This window comes from Tauraco erythrolophus, chromosome 12 (assembly GCF_009769465.1).
Source record: "Tauraco erythrolophus isolate bTauEry1 chromosome 12, bTauEry1.pri, whole genome shotgun sequence".
Lineage (NCBI taxonomy): Eukaryota > Metazoa > Chordata > Aves > Musophagiformes > Musophagidae > Tauraco > Tauraco erythrolophus.
This window is the reverse complement of record NC_141476.1, coordinates 16,682,618-16,696,085: the sequence shown is the minus strand read 5'-3', so window position 1 is coordinate 16,696,085 and position 13,468 is coordinate 16,682,618. Positions and strand designations below refer to the sequence as shown.

The following is a 13,468-nucleotide window of genomic DNA, read 5'->3' as shown; positions in this document are numbered from 1 at the left end:
TCCGGCAACGGCAGGGGGCGGCGCGCGGGGCACCCTGGGAAGGTGGGGCGGGGGCGCACGCTCGGCCGCTGCGGAGCGTCAGGGGAGCTCGGCGGCGGGGGGGGGGGGGGGGGGGGGGGGGCGGAGCGTGCGCACGGCCTGCTGGGATTGAGGCGGGCGCAGCAGGGGAGGGTGGGCCGCGCCCGGCGGCCATATTGAGTGTGGCAGGAAAGGGCTGCCCTCCTCCGGCCCGGGGGGCCTGTCAGCCTCCCCGCCCCTCGCGGGGTCCGCCGTGGGAAGGGGCGACCGAGGGCAAGGCCAGACGGCTGCGGCGGGGCTGGGCTGTCGTTACCCACCCACCCGTGACCTCGCGGCGTGCAGGCAAGTCGGGTTGAGGGCGTGACGTCATCCCGTAGAGCGGGCAGCGGCTTCGCGCCGCTGGGAGGGCGTCATTTCCGGTGGCGGGCAGGGCGGGGCCGGAGCCGCGGCACGGCGGCCCCGGGCAGTGCCGGGGGGGGTAGCGCTGTGCTCGCGGTGCCTGGTGCGGAGTTTAACGCGCTTTTCCGCTTTTCTTGTGGCAGCTAGCGAGAAAGCAGGATTGGGGCCGCTCAGGGGTCGCACCCGCAGTGCCCCGGCGGGGGGGTCCCTCCCCGGGGGGTCTGTACCGGCAGCCCGGAGCGCGGGGAGGTGGTTCCCGCAGGAACGTGCAGCCACTGCGGGGCCAGCGTTAGGTTCCCCTCCTTTGGAATACGCAATATCGCTTTCTCATGCTCTTCCCCACCCCCCACCCCCCCCGCTTTAAGTTCAGTTATTACACATTTCCCGGTGTTTTTTATTCTTCTAAAAACCGGCCTCCGAGCAGCGCTACAGAAGCCCCGCAGCTGTAGCGCTACGGTCTTACGGCACATGAGACAAAGATGAGCAGCGCACGCTGGACCTTGGAGGCTGGTGCTCCACCGCTGCTTTTTCCTATCACGAATCTCGATGTCGGGCTCTGTGTTCATGTTTGCGTACATCTCTCACCGTAACAAGTTGCTCCTGGAGTGTGACAGTAGCTGTGAGAATCTCACCGCCACTCCCAGCACCCGGCTATTTTAGTTTTAGAAGAACGCCAGATCTTTTGTCATTTCGGTCCCCCAGAAACTCAGAATCAAAAGGAAAAAAAAAACAAACAAACAAAAACCCAAACACATAGATGTCTTCATAACTGTTAATGGCGTTTTTCTTTCATAGTCTCCAGAATAAGAGTTTGATTTTGCTTTTAGGATAACGTTGCCCTCCTGTGGTCAAACAACAGTAAGTCCGGGAACTATCGTCCAAGGGCCGCTTGCACGGCATTCGAACATGCTTCATTATTTTATGGGCATGAACGATTTAGTGAAACAAAAGTCTTTTCTCAGATTACTTGTTCTTACTGTTTGCTCACTAGAGCTCACCGTTACAGGTTTAGACAGATATCTAACCCGATTCACCCTTTCATACTGTGATGGAATTGGCGCATCAGAATGATTGACCGATTTTTTACTTTGAAACAGACAAGATTTTCACCCTGGAGTCTAGGGAGACTCAACAAAAGACACCTTTGTTACTTCTGAGGGTCTCAGGGTCAGCTACCCCATTGCAGGTCAGTTCAAAACCTACAACTGATTTTTGTGTGATGAGAGACTTTAGAGAAGCGCCAAACGGCATCCCTCTTGCACACTGTAAATTATGTGATCAAAGCCTGGATTATCTCATGTGGGCCCTGAAGATGACTCACCAATATCATCATAAGACAATTTACTTCAAAACACCTACAGTACTTAGCTAAGTTTTGGAGTTGTGTAACACCGTGGGTTGTTGATTTGATATTTTGTCACTGCCTTTTTATTCTTTCTTCTGCCTTTCTTCCTAATCGTTGGAACTTCGTTTGTCAGTTTATACCAAGCTGGAATTTATCTGGCAGGATAATTGGATCTCCTAGCAAAAAGTCACATTAAGTAGGAATTATGGATAATGCCCCTGCAAAACTAGTTAATGGAAAAAATGTTTAATTGCTGCTTGAGTAATATTGCTCAAATGCAGTCATTCTACCTGTGCATTTCTGTATTAGATACCACCGTAACCTGCACAATACAAACAGACCTGTGCTTGCTCAGATGGGTGGATGTGGATTTCAGAGAGGTGCTTCTGGAAACAATACAGCTCAGGTGAATATATTTCTATTGGATTCTGCTGGGAGTGATGATTCTCTGTGGGTAACAGTTACGAGTGAAGGCTTATGTGGAGGACTTGTATCCTACAACTTGGCATCTCTTTGTGGGCTCTTGAAACTAAGCAGGATGCCCTGGAGCATCGAAACCTGTCCCTGCTGTTACAGCGTGGAATCACAGAAGCGAAGCGTGGGGAGAAGGGAGCTCTGTCGCTGCCTGTCTGCTCCAGCCTCCCACTTGGTGCAGGACCACCACCAGCACAAGATCAGCTTTGCCTAGCCAAATCCTGAAAACCACCTAGCATGGAGACCACAGCTTCTCTGAGTGGCCTGATCTAGTGTTGTGCAACCCCCTGTAAAGAACTTTTTGCTCATATCCATCGTGAACGTCCTGACTTGCAAATTGGGCCATTGCTCCTTATACTTTCTGCCGCTACCAAGGAGGGTTCATCTCTGCTGTCTTTATAACCAACTTGCAAGTAGTTGTAGCTGCTATTGGTTTGCTCCTTCGCTGATTGACCCACTTGGTTCCCAGCCCTCCCTACTGCATGGGGATCCTGCCCCAGCAGCAAAACTTCACACTTCTCCTTGCTGAGCATCATGAAGTTTCTCTTCTGTTGTCCTTGACCTTGAGTTGATCACGGTTCCTCTGGAAAGTGGCTCCATCAGCACTTCTCCCGAAGTAGGCACTCTGCGCTACCCTTCAGGTCACTAATGAAGCCATAGGGTGACACGAACCCCAACAGAGTCCCTGTTGATTACCAGCTGTCAACTGGACCCTGAGCCACTGATTTCTACCCTCTGAGCCCAGTGGTCAAGCTGTTTTTCAGCGAGTCTAACAGTGTGTTTGCCAAGCCCACAGTTCTTCGGGGTGCTCATGAGAACGGTGTCAAAAACCTCACTAAAGTCAAGGTAGATCACATCTGCCACTTTCTTCTTTCCCCATAGCCTCTTGTCTCAACCTAGAGGGCAGCCATAATTGTCATCCTGTGACTGATCAATATTCCTGGCTCTTTCTCCTCTTATGTTATTTCCAAGTGAGAAGCTCATAATTTTTTACTATTAATCCCACAGAGCATGACCTTGTATTTTGCAGTACTGAATTTAAAGCCCTTTCTGTTATTCCAGTCCTCAAGGCTGGCAACTTTTCATCTTCTCTAGAATACTATGATCCTTCCTTGTATTTTAAATGACTCTCAACTTCGATTGCAAGTTGACTCAGAATAGGGAGTTTGAGAAATTACAGCATGAAAGGAAGTAGACTTGGCATGGACTTGGCTTCAGGGTAGTACTGTTCTGCGCTGAGCTACAGAAGGATTTTTTAGTGAAAAATTTGTCTTCCCTGCGATCCCCAGTGCACAGGAAAATCATTTCCAAAAGGTATATAGGGAGTGAAGGGAATGTGACCTAGAAAAACTAGTAAGATGCATATGTCAAATCCAGTTAATTTTTTCACTAAGGATACTGATCTATATATATAAAATGCTGAACAGAACACTTATCTTCCCTGTGTTTGGCCTTAGGCTACATTCCTCATCAAAGGCAAAGAGACCCTGTTGACACTTTCCTGGTGAGTAAATCAGTCATGAGAGCAACATATTTCATTTCCAAGAAACATACAGAAAGCCATGTATTGGAAATTAGGACTCCTGGGTTTGCCAGAGTTGAGCATATTCTTGAAACAAAAGTGTTCAGACTCCATCCTGCTTTCTCTGTTGCCTGCCTGGCAAACCCTCTGTGCGACTCTCTGGTCTCATCATACAGCTTCTGTCCACCATCATCCTCTTTCTCAGTTATAGATGCAGGAACACCACAGCGAGGGGGGGCAAAAGGACCTTTCACTCTGCCTCTACACACCCACTTGTGTACTGGGCCCTTCGCAGCTGACCAGTGATGAGTTGGTCCATCCTAGTTGCAGACATTTTCTCTTTTACAAAATGTGAATGAGGCAGTGCAGTAATTTTATGCAAATCCATGTGCAGATTAAAAAATTAATCAAATTCTGAAATTTTCATTTAAAGAGATTAGTCTTGAAAAATCCCCCATCTAAATCCTCCCAGAATAGTCACTTGGAACAAACCTTCTCTGCTTTGTTTTCCTCCTGGGTTCAGTGCATCTCCTGGAAAATTTTCTCGTAATGCTTTTGGGACCATCTGGAGCAGTGAGTCTGAGTTTGAGCAGGGCTCACCAGGCGAATTAAAGTTGATATATCAAACGATAGAAAAGATGTGTCAGTAAGTGGGAACATGGGAGTTTAAGGCAGTGAAATCTCCGCTCTGTTGTACTTCATAGGTAAACTCCCACGGTAATGGATGAAAAATGGAAGCGGTGAGCCTGGGTGAGTCTAACGGTAATTTACGTACCAAGAGGCCAGAAGAAAGTCATGTAGCAAGAAAAACGAGTAGCAAGAGACACTGCTAAAACTTGCTGTGTCTGCTGTAACAAAGATGTAATCTGCCTTTTAGAGCTTGAGCTCAAAATTATCCTCGAACAATTGGGGTTTGATCCAGTGCCATCTCAAATTTTTTCCAAGCCCCTCAGGGATTTTGGAGTTGACCCTGTGTGCGGCGGGCCAGCCACCAATCACTGCCACGCTGGCAGAAATCCAGAGAAGTCCCGATGACTAAACTAACTTCTTAGGCCCCATAAGATCTCAGTTAAGTTAGTCATCCTGGAGCACTAATATACGGCATCCTCCGATCTCGCAGCACCTGAAATGCTCGGCATGTGTGATTGGGTTGGCCCGCAACAAGCCAAATTGCCCCAACTTCAAGAAGACCACAAGCCTGTGATGCAAACCCTTGAACAAACCTCCAACCACAGCACCTGGAGTAGCTCAGCTCTGCCCAGCGATGGCAGACTGGCCCCTAGAAGGGAATATTTTTCTGGCTTTCATGTACCTGCCACAGAGTGAGATGCTGGCTCATTTTTCTCGCTGCACGGGCATGGCCAGCTCGTTTGTTCACTCTTTTGCTGCTCAGTGTGACTCCAAGTTTATGGCTCAGACTATCCCCCTCTATGTCCATGATTTTGGTCTCATGCCACCATCCAATTTACCTGGCAGCTTACCACATTTCTGCCCCTAGTGCTGGATTGTTTCTCTCTCCCTCTGAGTTCGGCTCCTTGCCTGCAGAATTGCTTTAATTAAAAAGTTAATGAAAGGTAATGCAAACGAGTGCTTTGCTTGTGTTTTATCACAGTCCAGCTCCTCTCCCTCCCTCTTTTCCCAGAGAAGGTGAAAATGAGGAGCTGTGTTTTTGCTGCTTTTTATCATGAGAGTTAACAGTGGAAACTTCTGCAGGCTTAGGAAGAGCCCTACAAAGGAAGAGCTTATAATGGTAAGGCACGAAAACAAGCACGTAGATGGTGAACATTATTCCTCAATGAAAGCTGAGGAAGTTTTCGTTTAAAGGGGATTAATCTAAACCCCTTACAGTCCTCCAGCTCTCTTTGGAACAGGCAATTCTTAGCATCGTTTTCTTCCTAAGCTTAGTGCAAACTTCTAGAAAATTTTTCAAGAGACTATACCCCAGCTCCAAATTATCCCAAGGAGGGGTAATGGGAAGGTGTAAAACCTGAGCCCTACTAGTGCCTATAGAATGTCACCTTATATCCATATAGAAGAGGGCTCGTTCATCACTATGTGATTTCCCTGAGAAACTGGGGAACAAAGATTAGTGCGTGAAGCGATATGAGTGACATCATCAGCCCCTTCTCCCAGCCCAGATTGCTCCCAGACAGCAGCAGGAAGAGGAAAAAGGCAGGGATGTGAGGATGTAATTTCCTCACGTGCAATACACAGCAGCTAACTGGCTGCTACATCGTTTCTAGACCCACCATCCGTGGAGATAGTCGGTGAGCTGCCATTTGGATTATTTTTCTTTCCAAGGCTGCCTATGCTGTGGTGTGGGGTGATGTTCGGTTCTCTTGATCTTGTTTGTAAAGCCGTAGTAAAATGAGTAGGACTTTTATTTTTTATTAATATCTACAGTGGGTTTCACTGCACTGATTTATAGCTGTTCCCTGATGACATTTAGTACCCAGTGCCTGAGACAGTATAAATAAATTACATAAAAATGGATTTGTGGCATCATTAGCAGCACCCCCATTCCAAGGGGAGCCTCCAGTGAGCCTGCGTGTCTAATCAGAGATGACAAGCAGCAGAGTTACGCATCGAAACCTCCAAAGCTAATAGGTCTGTGCCAAATTCAGCTCTCTGTTGTGCCGGTGTAAAGCTGGATAACCTCGACTGCAAGGGGTTTTTACACCGGATTTACTCTGCGTTTACACCTGTGCACTGAGATCAGCGCCAGGCGGTGTGCCCTAAAATCCTTAGAAGCAATGGAAAGGCGTGTGCTGACTTCAACAGACTCTGGATCAGGCCTCGATGGTTAAAATATAATCTGAGTTCAGAGTGCGGAAAACAGATTACATGCCTGCTATTGTAGTGAAATGCTTTCCAGAGCAAGCATTAGCAGTATGTACACAAGTGCCAGATGAATTAAGCTGGCATTTATTTTTTTTTCAGCTCCAGTAGGAGAGGATTGCTTTTAAACAACTCACGCCTGCTGTGCCGTGTCTGGAGTTGGAGCTGAGCGGAGCCGCCGGGAAGGCACATGTGACAGGAGCCGCAGTTGCAGGTCTGGTTGCGCTCAATTCCCCTGGTCTTCAGGGTCGGCCATGCACAGAAACATCAAGGCAGAGATAGAGCCTGTTAAAAGCTTTGGGGCTTTATGTTCTTCAACTCCTCTGGCTCCATTTGAGCCTTTTTCTCTAGCCACTTCTGCAACCCCTGTATCACAGCTCAGACGAGGTGACCTGGGGCGTGATGCACCTCTGGTTTGTAACACCTTCCTCTGATTGCGCTGTGCTGCCAGGTGAATCAGAGACCTGCTGGGAACAGAGATGCTAATCTCGGTTCCTGAGAGGTGGACAGCTGACTTCACTGGTGCTAGCAGGGTTACTCTGGCCCTCATTGTAAGAGGGCTGAGGCTCAGTGGTTTAAACTGCTGGCGGCACCAGCTGCCCTGAACTTTAAGAGTCTAGTAACAAAGTGGTCAGGATGCCCTGTCTTTTATTCTTCTCTCTCCTCATGATTGAAAAGCCAGTCCTCTGACCAGTGTCTAAAGGGAGTATAGACAGGTAGTTTATCTGCCTTGGCTTTTGCCTTTAAAATCTGTTTCTCCTAAGCATTGAATCATTTATGGTTAGACTCAATGATCTTAAGGGTCTTTTCCAACTTAAACGATTCTTGGATCTTTTTCTTTGACAAATCTATGATCCTCCATATAGTTTTAACTGCAAGTCTCTTGTCCAATATATTTCAGAGCGTGCCTAGGTTTCATTGCCTGAGAAGGTGCTCATGTAGAGGTTTTCACAGAGCCTTTGGGTCCTTGCAGCAAAATAGGGCAGCTTTAGTCCCAGAGGAGCTGTTGGAAAGCTTATCTGGCTTAATGATTAACACCTCACAATGCTATGGGAGCGTTAGGACAAAGAGACCTCTGGACGTGTGAGCTCCCCCAGAAGAAGCCAGCCACTGGCCCTGCACTGAAACACATATCCATTTACTAGAGAGGGGGTTAACTCTTTCAGGTAATTTGAATGGGTCTGTGATCAAGTGTGTTGCCCGGGCTGCTTCAGCCTCCTGGCCCCCTGCCTGAATTGCCATGAGCAGGAGAGATGCCGATCACAAGGATTTTTGATCCTGAGAAACCAGCAGTGAACTTGCTGCCAGTTAACAGAAGGAAGGAGAAATGCTGGGAGGGAATAGATGCATGTGTGCTGGCAGGGGCTGCCTTTCCTCTGTCAAGACAACTGCTGCCTTTGAGCAGTTGAGATCTTTCAGTCCACATGCAGATCTGTTGCATATAATGCTAATACTCAGTGGAGACTAGCTCAAATGGGCTTTTGCAGACACTGCTGGCAACTTTGCCTGGATCCAAAGTCTTATTTGGGCTCTAAATGGGATTTTGATGGATAATGAGAGGACTGAAAAATAAAGGCGAATGAAGCTTTGTGTTAATTTGCTGTTTGGTGGGGAACCTCATTACTGGTCTCTCTGTGGCCACCAGCAGCAAGGGATCAGGCAGCCAGCAAGCCTGTTGTTTCTCCTAAGTCCATGCCTGATGCTGCAGGGACACATGGGGCAACACGCAGCCAGAGAATGAGATCAGCATTTGGCAAGCGCAAGGAAGGGAGTTAATGTAGTGAAAAGCTGTTCCACTCAGATGCCCTGCTCTCTCCAGGACAGAGAGCAGCTTCCACAGTTTGGAAAGGCGTCAATCACTGAGCAAATAGAAATGATGGCTTGCCAGTGGCAAATCTACCGTGATGGAGAAGCTGGCTGGCAGGGCTCACCTTCCCTGCAGGAGGTGATGGGATTGCAGGGGAACTAAAAGCTGACAGGTAATTTGAATGTGACACTGTCCTTCCCTCCCTCCTGCCTGGGGAGAGGTTTGAAAACGCTGTTGATATGGCACCTTCATCGAGAGGAGATGGGAACTAGAGCTCCACGGTTCATGTTTTGCCCTCCTTACGCTCTCTGTGGCACCCCGTCTCTCCTCCTAGGAAAAACGTTCACTTTTCCTTGCAGGTTGGAGGGTGCCAGCTCTTGAGGCCTTGCCAGTGTCGGCATAGCGTGTACAAGCCCACCCCACCAAGGAGACCGACTCAGCCCAGCCACCCTGTGCAGCATGTCCCTCCGCGAGCACGCACTGTCCCTCTTCCGCAGCGCGGTGGGCACCGTCCAACCGGCTCCGATGCTGAAGAGAGCTTTGAAGCTCCAGGGAGACGAGTGCCCTCAGCTGCTGGTGAAGGGCCAGGCCTTTCCAGTGAAGAGGGACCTGCATCTGGTGGGTTTTGGCAAAGCTGTGCTGGGGATGGCCGCGGCAGCGGAAGACATCCTGGGAGACCACCTCGTTCGGGGGATCATCAATGTGCCGCTAGGCATCCAGGAGAGCCTGCAGCGAGCAGGAATGCAGTAAGGGGAACTGTGTCTGGACAGTTTTGGGAGCATAGGCTGCCAGATTTGTCCTCTGTGGGATGTTGCTGTGAACCCCTGCAGTCCTTTCCATCTGCCCTTGCTCTGGTGCCCACCCCGTCCACCACACCGTTCTTGCACCACCACCACGTCCCTGGTGATGCACCTCTGGTGCACCAGACCCATTTCCCTGCTGAGTGTCAGCCCAGCTGCCTGGGTAGGTACACGTGTCAGTGGTGTGATTGCCTCTCTTACCTCATCAGGGAAATGCTGCTGAAGCCACACAGCAAAATCCAGGTCATTGAAGGTGCCAAGAACAACCTCCCGGATGCAGAGGCTCTGAAGGGAGCAGTTGCCATCCAGAAGCTGGCTGAGGATCTGACGGCGGACGACCTCCTCCTTGTGCTTATCTCAGGTAGTGTGGGGATCCCAGGCAAAGGGCTCTGCTGAGGGCCCTCCAGCTGCCTGCCCACACGTGCCTGTGCAGCAGGGGAGCGCTGAGCCGTGCCGACCCTTTCAGCACTGACGCTTGCACCTCTGTGATTTTTCCTCTCCCTTCTCCTGCTAACCTTTCTCCAGGGATGCAGCAGGGCAGGGCAGGGGGAGCTGCCTGCTGCCGCAGTGGCTGTGCTGCCTTCTAGCAGTGGGGAGAGGCTGAGCTGCGCAGGCTGGGTCCTGCAGTTGTGCCACCACTGTGAGACGGCACCTCCGGGCACAGCCTGCCAGCTGCTCTCACTCTTTGGCAAGAAGATGCTTTCTTCCTGCCCCCTCCTTATATTTGGGGATGCAGACTCAGAGAAGCAAGCGCTCAGTGGACTTGCATGCTCTGAATTTATGCAGGGGTGTGAATCTGTAAGCTGAGATTTGGGACCGACCCTTCCCAAGGCTTTTCTGCTTCCCAGCTAGTGGAAACAAGGCTCCCAGGTTCTGATGCAGTGAGCTGCGTGCCTTGCAGGGTCAGCCCTGAACACGGCTGGGTGAACACCCCCAGGCCCTGGCTGCTGGGCATCTGGGCTGTCCCCAGACCCAGGGCTGCATCAGGAAGGTGGATGTTGGGCATCACAGGGATGCAGTGACATCACCCCAGTGTGAACTCGGCCGGGTGAGTGGGTGTCACAGGGCAAAGCATGCAGGAACTTGGAGCAGCTCTGTAGAAACCCCTTGATCTCCTCTGCTCAGTGATTGTTCCTCTGCGGATGCTGGAGCCTGTTCTGGCGCAGAGAGAGTAGTGCCGTTAGGCAAACACCCAAGGACTGCAATCTAGCTGCGCTTGCTGGGGATTCCCCTGGGCTTCCTCCTGTCCTTTGGCTACGGGGATCTCCAAGAGACTCCTCAGCCCTTCAGGGAGCCTGTACAGGATCTCCCTGTGGCTGTGACTCCCTAGGCATGCATACTCCCACACAGCAGCCGGTCCCCAACTGCTCCTGCCTCTCAGCTAGATCTCTGGCTATTGACTGAAACAGGCATTTGCATTTGTTTTTCTTGCTCATCATGTTTTATTGATGATGATTTGTCTCAAACCTCTGAGCAGGCTTTGCCTTTTGACAGTAGCTTTCAGCTGTTCTGCTATGCACGTTCACTCTCTGCTCAGATCTTGCTTCTTTCTACTTTGTATTTTCCAACCATTCCACTTTTTCATTTTAATCTTTTTTTCTTGCCTTCTTTTACGCATTTCCAGTGCCCACTTGAATCAGATAGGATTCCCATTGATGAGGCTATCACCCTGGACTCTGGGTGCACTTTGTCCTTTGTGTACTCTCTCCCCCTTTCCTTTCCTCCCAGGCCTAGATGAGCACAGTTCAGTAGCTTCAGTTCAGGTGCTGCTGCAGCCATAGCTGGTGTTTTCACACACTGTCCTGAATAAGTGGAGCCAGTAAAGCAGGCAGTATTTCCATCTGCTTAACACTGACCGCTGTGCAAGTCACGGAGCCCGTGCTCCCTGCTCACCCATCCAGGTAGCCCTTGAAAATCGGTGTGACGACACACTAGCAGCCTGATGTAGCCGAGATGGTGATTGCTGGCCCTTCTCTGCCATCCCCACAACACTGCAGGCATGTGGTACCCTGGTCCAGTGAGGTTTACGCTGCCTGGGTGAAGTGTAGCTGGCTGCAAACAGTACGGGGCAGTGGTGATGAAAATCCATTGGTGAAGATGACTGAATTCTTCGAGATGTTAGCGTAGTTCCCCAACCACCTCTGCCTGCAGCGCACTGGTGAGGGAAGAGGAAAAGCTCAAGCGTTGAACAGCCTTTCTTTCCTCCTGTCCTTTTTCTGCTGTCCTGATGTCCTTGCCCTCTCTTCTGCATCCTAGGGGGTGGATCAGCTCTACTGCCTGCTCCCATCCCTCCCATCCTCCTTGAAGAGAAGGAGAAACTCACAAAGATGCTGGCTTCCCAAGGAGCTGCCATACAGGAGCTGAACATTGTCCGGAAGACACTGTCCTTGCTGAAGGGTGGAGGGCTGGCCCGGCTCGCATATCCTGCACAGGTAACCAGGGGGAAGCCCCTCCTTGCCCAGAGATCACCCATCTGCCCTCAAAGTAGGGGTTTAATCGACTGATCTAAGTGCTTTTGCAGGATTTTTCTCCTTACTGAGTGGACAACCTTTGCACAATGTTTTGAGACTCTGGCTCAGATTTCGCTGAGGACCCAAACTAGCAGGGACACCGAGGTGGAGGAGGGGGAATTCAGACTCAGCAAATATCAGCCACTCCATCACAGCACTCTCAGCAGACCCCAACCCTCACCCAGCAGGCACTTCCAATGTGCTGGTGCTCCACCATAGCGCTTTCAAGGCTGGGTCTGACCCTTGGCTCCCCTGGGGACTCTCCTCAGCATGTGCCGTCACTGGCACGCAGGCTGAACCCACACTAGGTTACCAGCCTGGCAGGTGCAGTGGCGCAGGTTACATCTTCTGCTGTGATGGTCCAGTATCAAAGGACATTGTAGATCTGTGGTTTTGAGAATGGCAAGGTGGCTCTCATAGGACCTTAAAAACAAAAATGGTCCAAGATCTGCCCGTTTCCATCTGCTTTGACATGGGGGTGGTGGCACTTGTACGGTCACCTGTATTTGCCTCCTGCAATAATCTGTGGGTGTCCCTCTCGGCAGGTGGTGAGCCTCATCCTTTCTGATGTGATCGGTGACCCTTTGGACATCATAGCAAGCGGGCCCACTGCTGCCAGCTCCCACAGCATCCAAGACTGCCTTCGGATACTCACCAAATACAACCTGCTGCACAGCCTGCCCAAGTCAGTGGAAACAGTCCTGTCCAGCTCTCCCAACAAGCCCACTGCTCCAGAAGACTACTCTCACGTTTGCAACATCATCATTGGGTCCAACGCGCTGGCTTTAGACAAGGCCAAACGCCAAGCCGAGGGCCTGGGCTACACAACTCTGATTCTGAGCGCAGCCATCTGCGGGGACATCAGCCGCGTTGCCGCGCTGTACTGCCAGCTGATCCAGTGGGTCTGCCTGGGCTTCGCTGGCCTCGGAGAAGGGCCCCTGGGTGAGGAGATGAGGGAGAATCTCCTGCGGCTGGCGGCAGAGTTGGAGATCCCAGGTTTAAACCTTGCTGAGTTTCTGCAGGCATTGCGAGGATTAGGATCTGGAAGACCAGTCTGCATCCTGGCCGGCGGAGAAACCACGGTTCAGCTTCAGGGAACGGGCAAGGGAGGGAGGAACCAGGAGCTGGCCCTGCGTGTGGGGCTGGGGCTGCACAGGGCACAGGCCATGAAAGTCAGCGGTGTCCCAGGGAGGTGTGAGATTGTCTTCTTCAGCGGGGGAACAGATGGGCAGGACGGGCCGACGGAGGCAGCGGGGGCCTTCTGCAGCCCGGAGCTGGTGGCTGAGGCGCTGCAGGATGGCCTTGATGTGGAGACCTTTCTCAGCAACAACGACTCCTATACGTTCTTCAGCCAGTTCCAAGGTGGGCATCACCTCCTGGTGACAGGCTTGACAGGCACCAATGTCATGGACATCCAGGCCATTTTAATTAGAGCCATGGAGAGATCATGAGAGCTCCCTCTGTAGATACCCAGATGCATTTCATTGGGACCACAAGGAAACGAAGGCATCAACACTGCAGACAAATGTAAACTATGTAAATTACAGCTCACTGTCGAGGCTGCTAATATCTTTGACAGAAAGAATCCACTAATTAGACACATGAGTGGATGTCCACAGCAAAAGCAAGCACTTGTAATTGGGATCAGAGGAAGGTAAGAGGTCACATCACGGACATGGAGGCTGCATTTAAGACTTCTGCTAATAGCCACAACTCATGTGACTGCTTAAACTAGAGTTAAAAGACGTGGGGAAA

The 13,468-nt window shown here is 50.8% G+C and overlaps 1 protein-coding gene across 1 annotated transcript; it reads left to right on the top strand.

Annotated features, from left to right (window-relative positions):
- The first annotated feature begins 8,862 nt into the window (after positions 1-8,862).
- Positions 8,863-13,164, top strand: GLYCTK (glycerate kinase). The gene is made up of 4 exons (XM_086619139.1): positions 8,863-9,149; positions 9,413-9,564; positions 11,460-11,635; positions 12,259-13,164. The coding sequence occupies exons 1-4, from the start codon at positions 8,863-8,865 to the stop codon at positions 13,162-13,164; spliced, it is 1,521 nt and encodes a 506-aa protein (XP_086475265.1).
- Positions 13,165-13,468: the final 304 nt, after the last annotated feature.

What these genes read in the sequence shown, in the direction of transcription:
- GLYCTK (XM_086619139.1), top strand. Translation starts at nt 8,863, where the DNA reads ATGTCCCTCCGCGAGCACGCACTGTCCCTCTTCCGCAGCGCGGTGGGC. An exon ending in CCTCCTTGTGCTTATCTCAG is followed by an intron (nt 9,565 to 11,459) that starts GTAGTGTGGGGA and finishes TCTGCATCCTAG; the next exon opens with GGGGTGGATCAGCTCTACTG. An exon ending in GGCTCGCATATCCTGCACAG is followed by an intron (nt 11,636 to 12,258) that starts GTAACCAGGGGG and finishes CCCTCTCGGCAG; the next exon opens with GTGGTGAGCCTCATCCTTTC.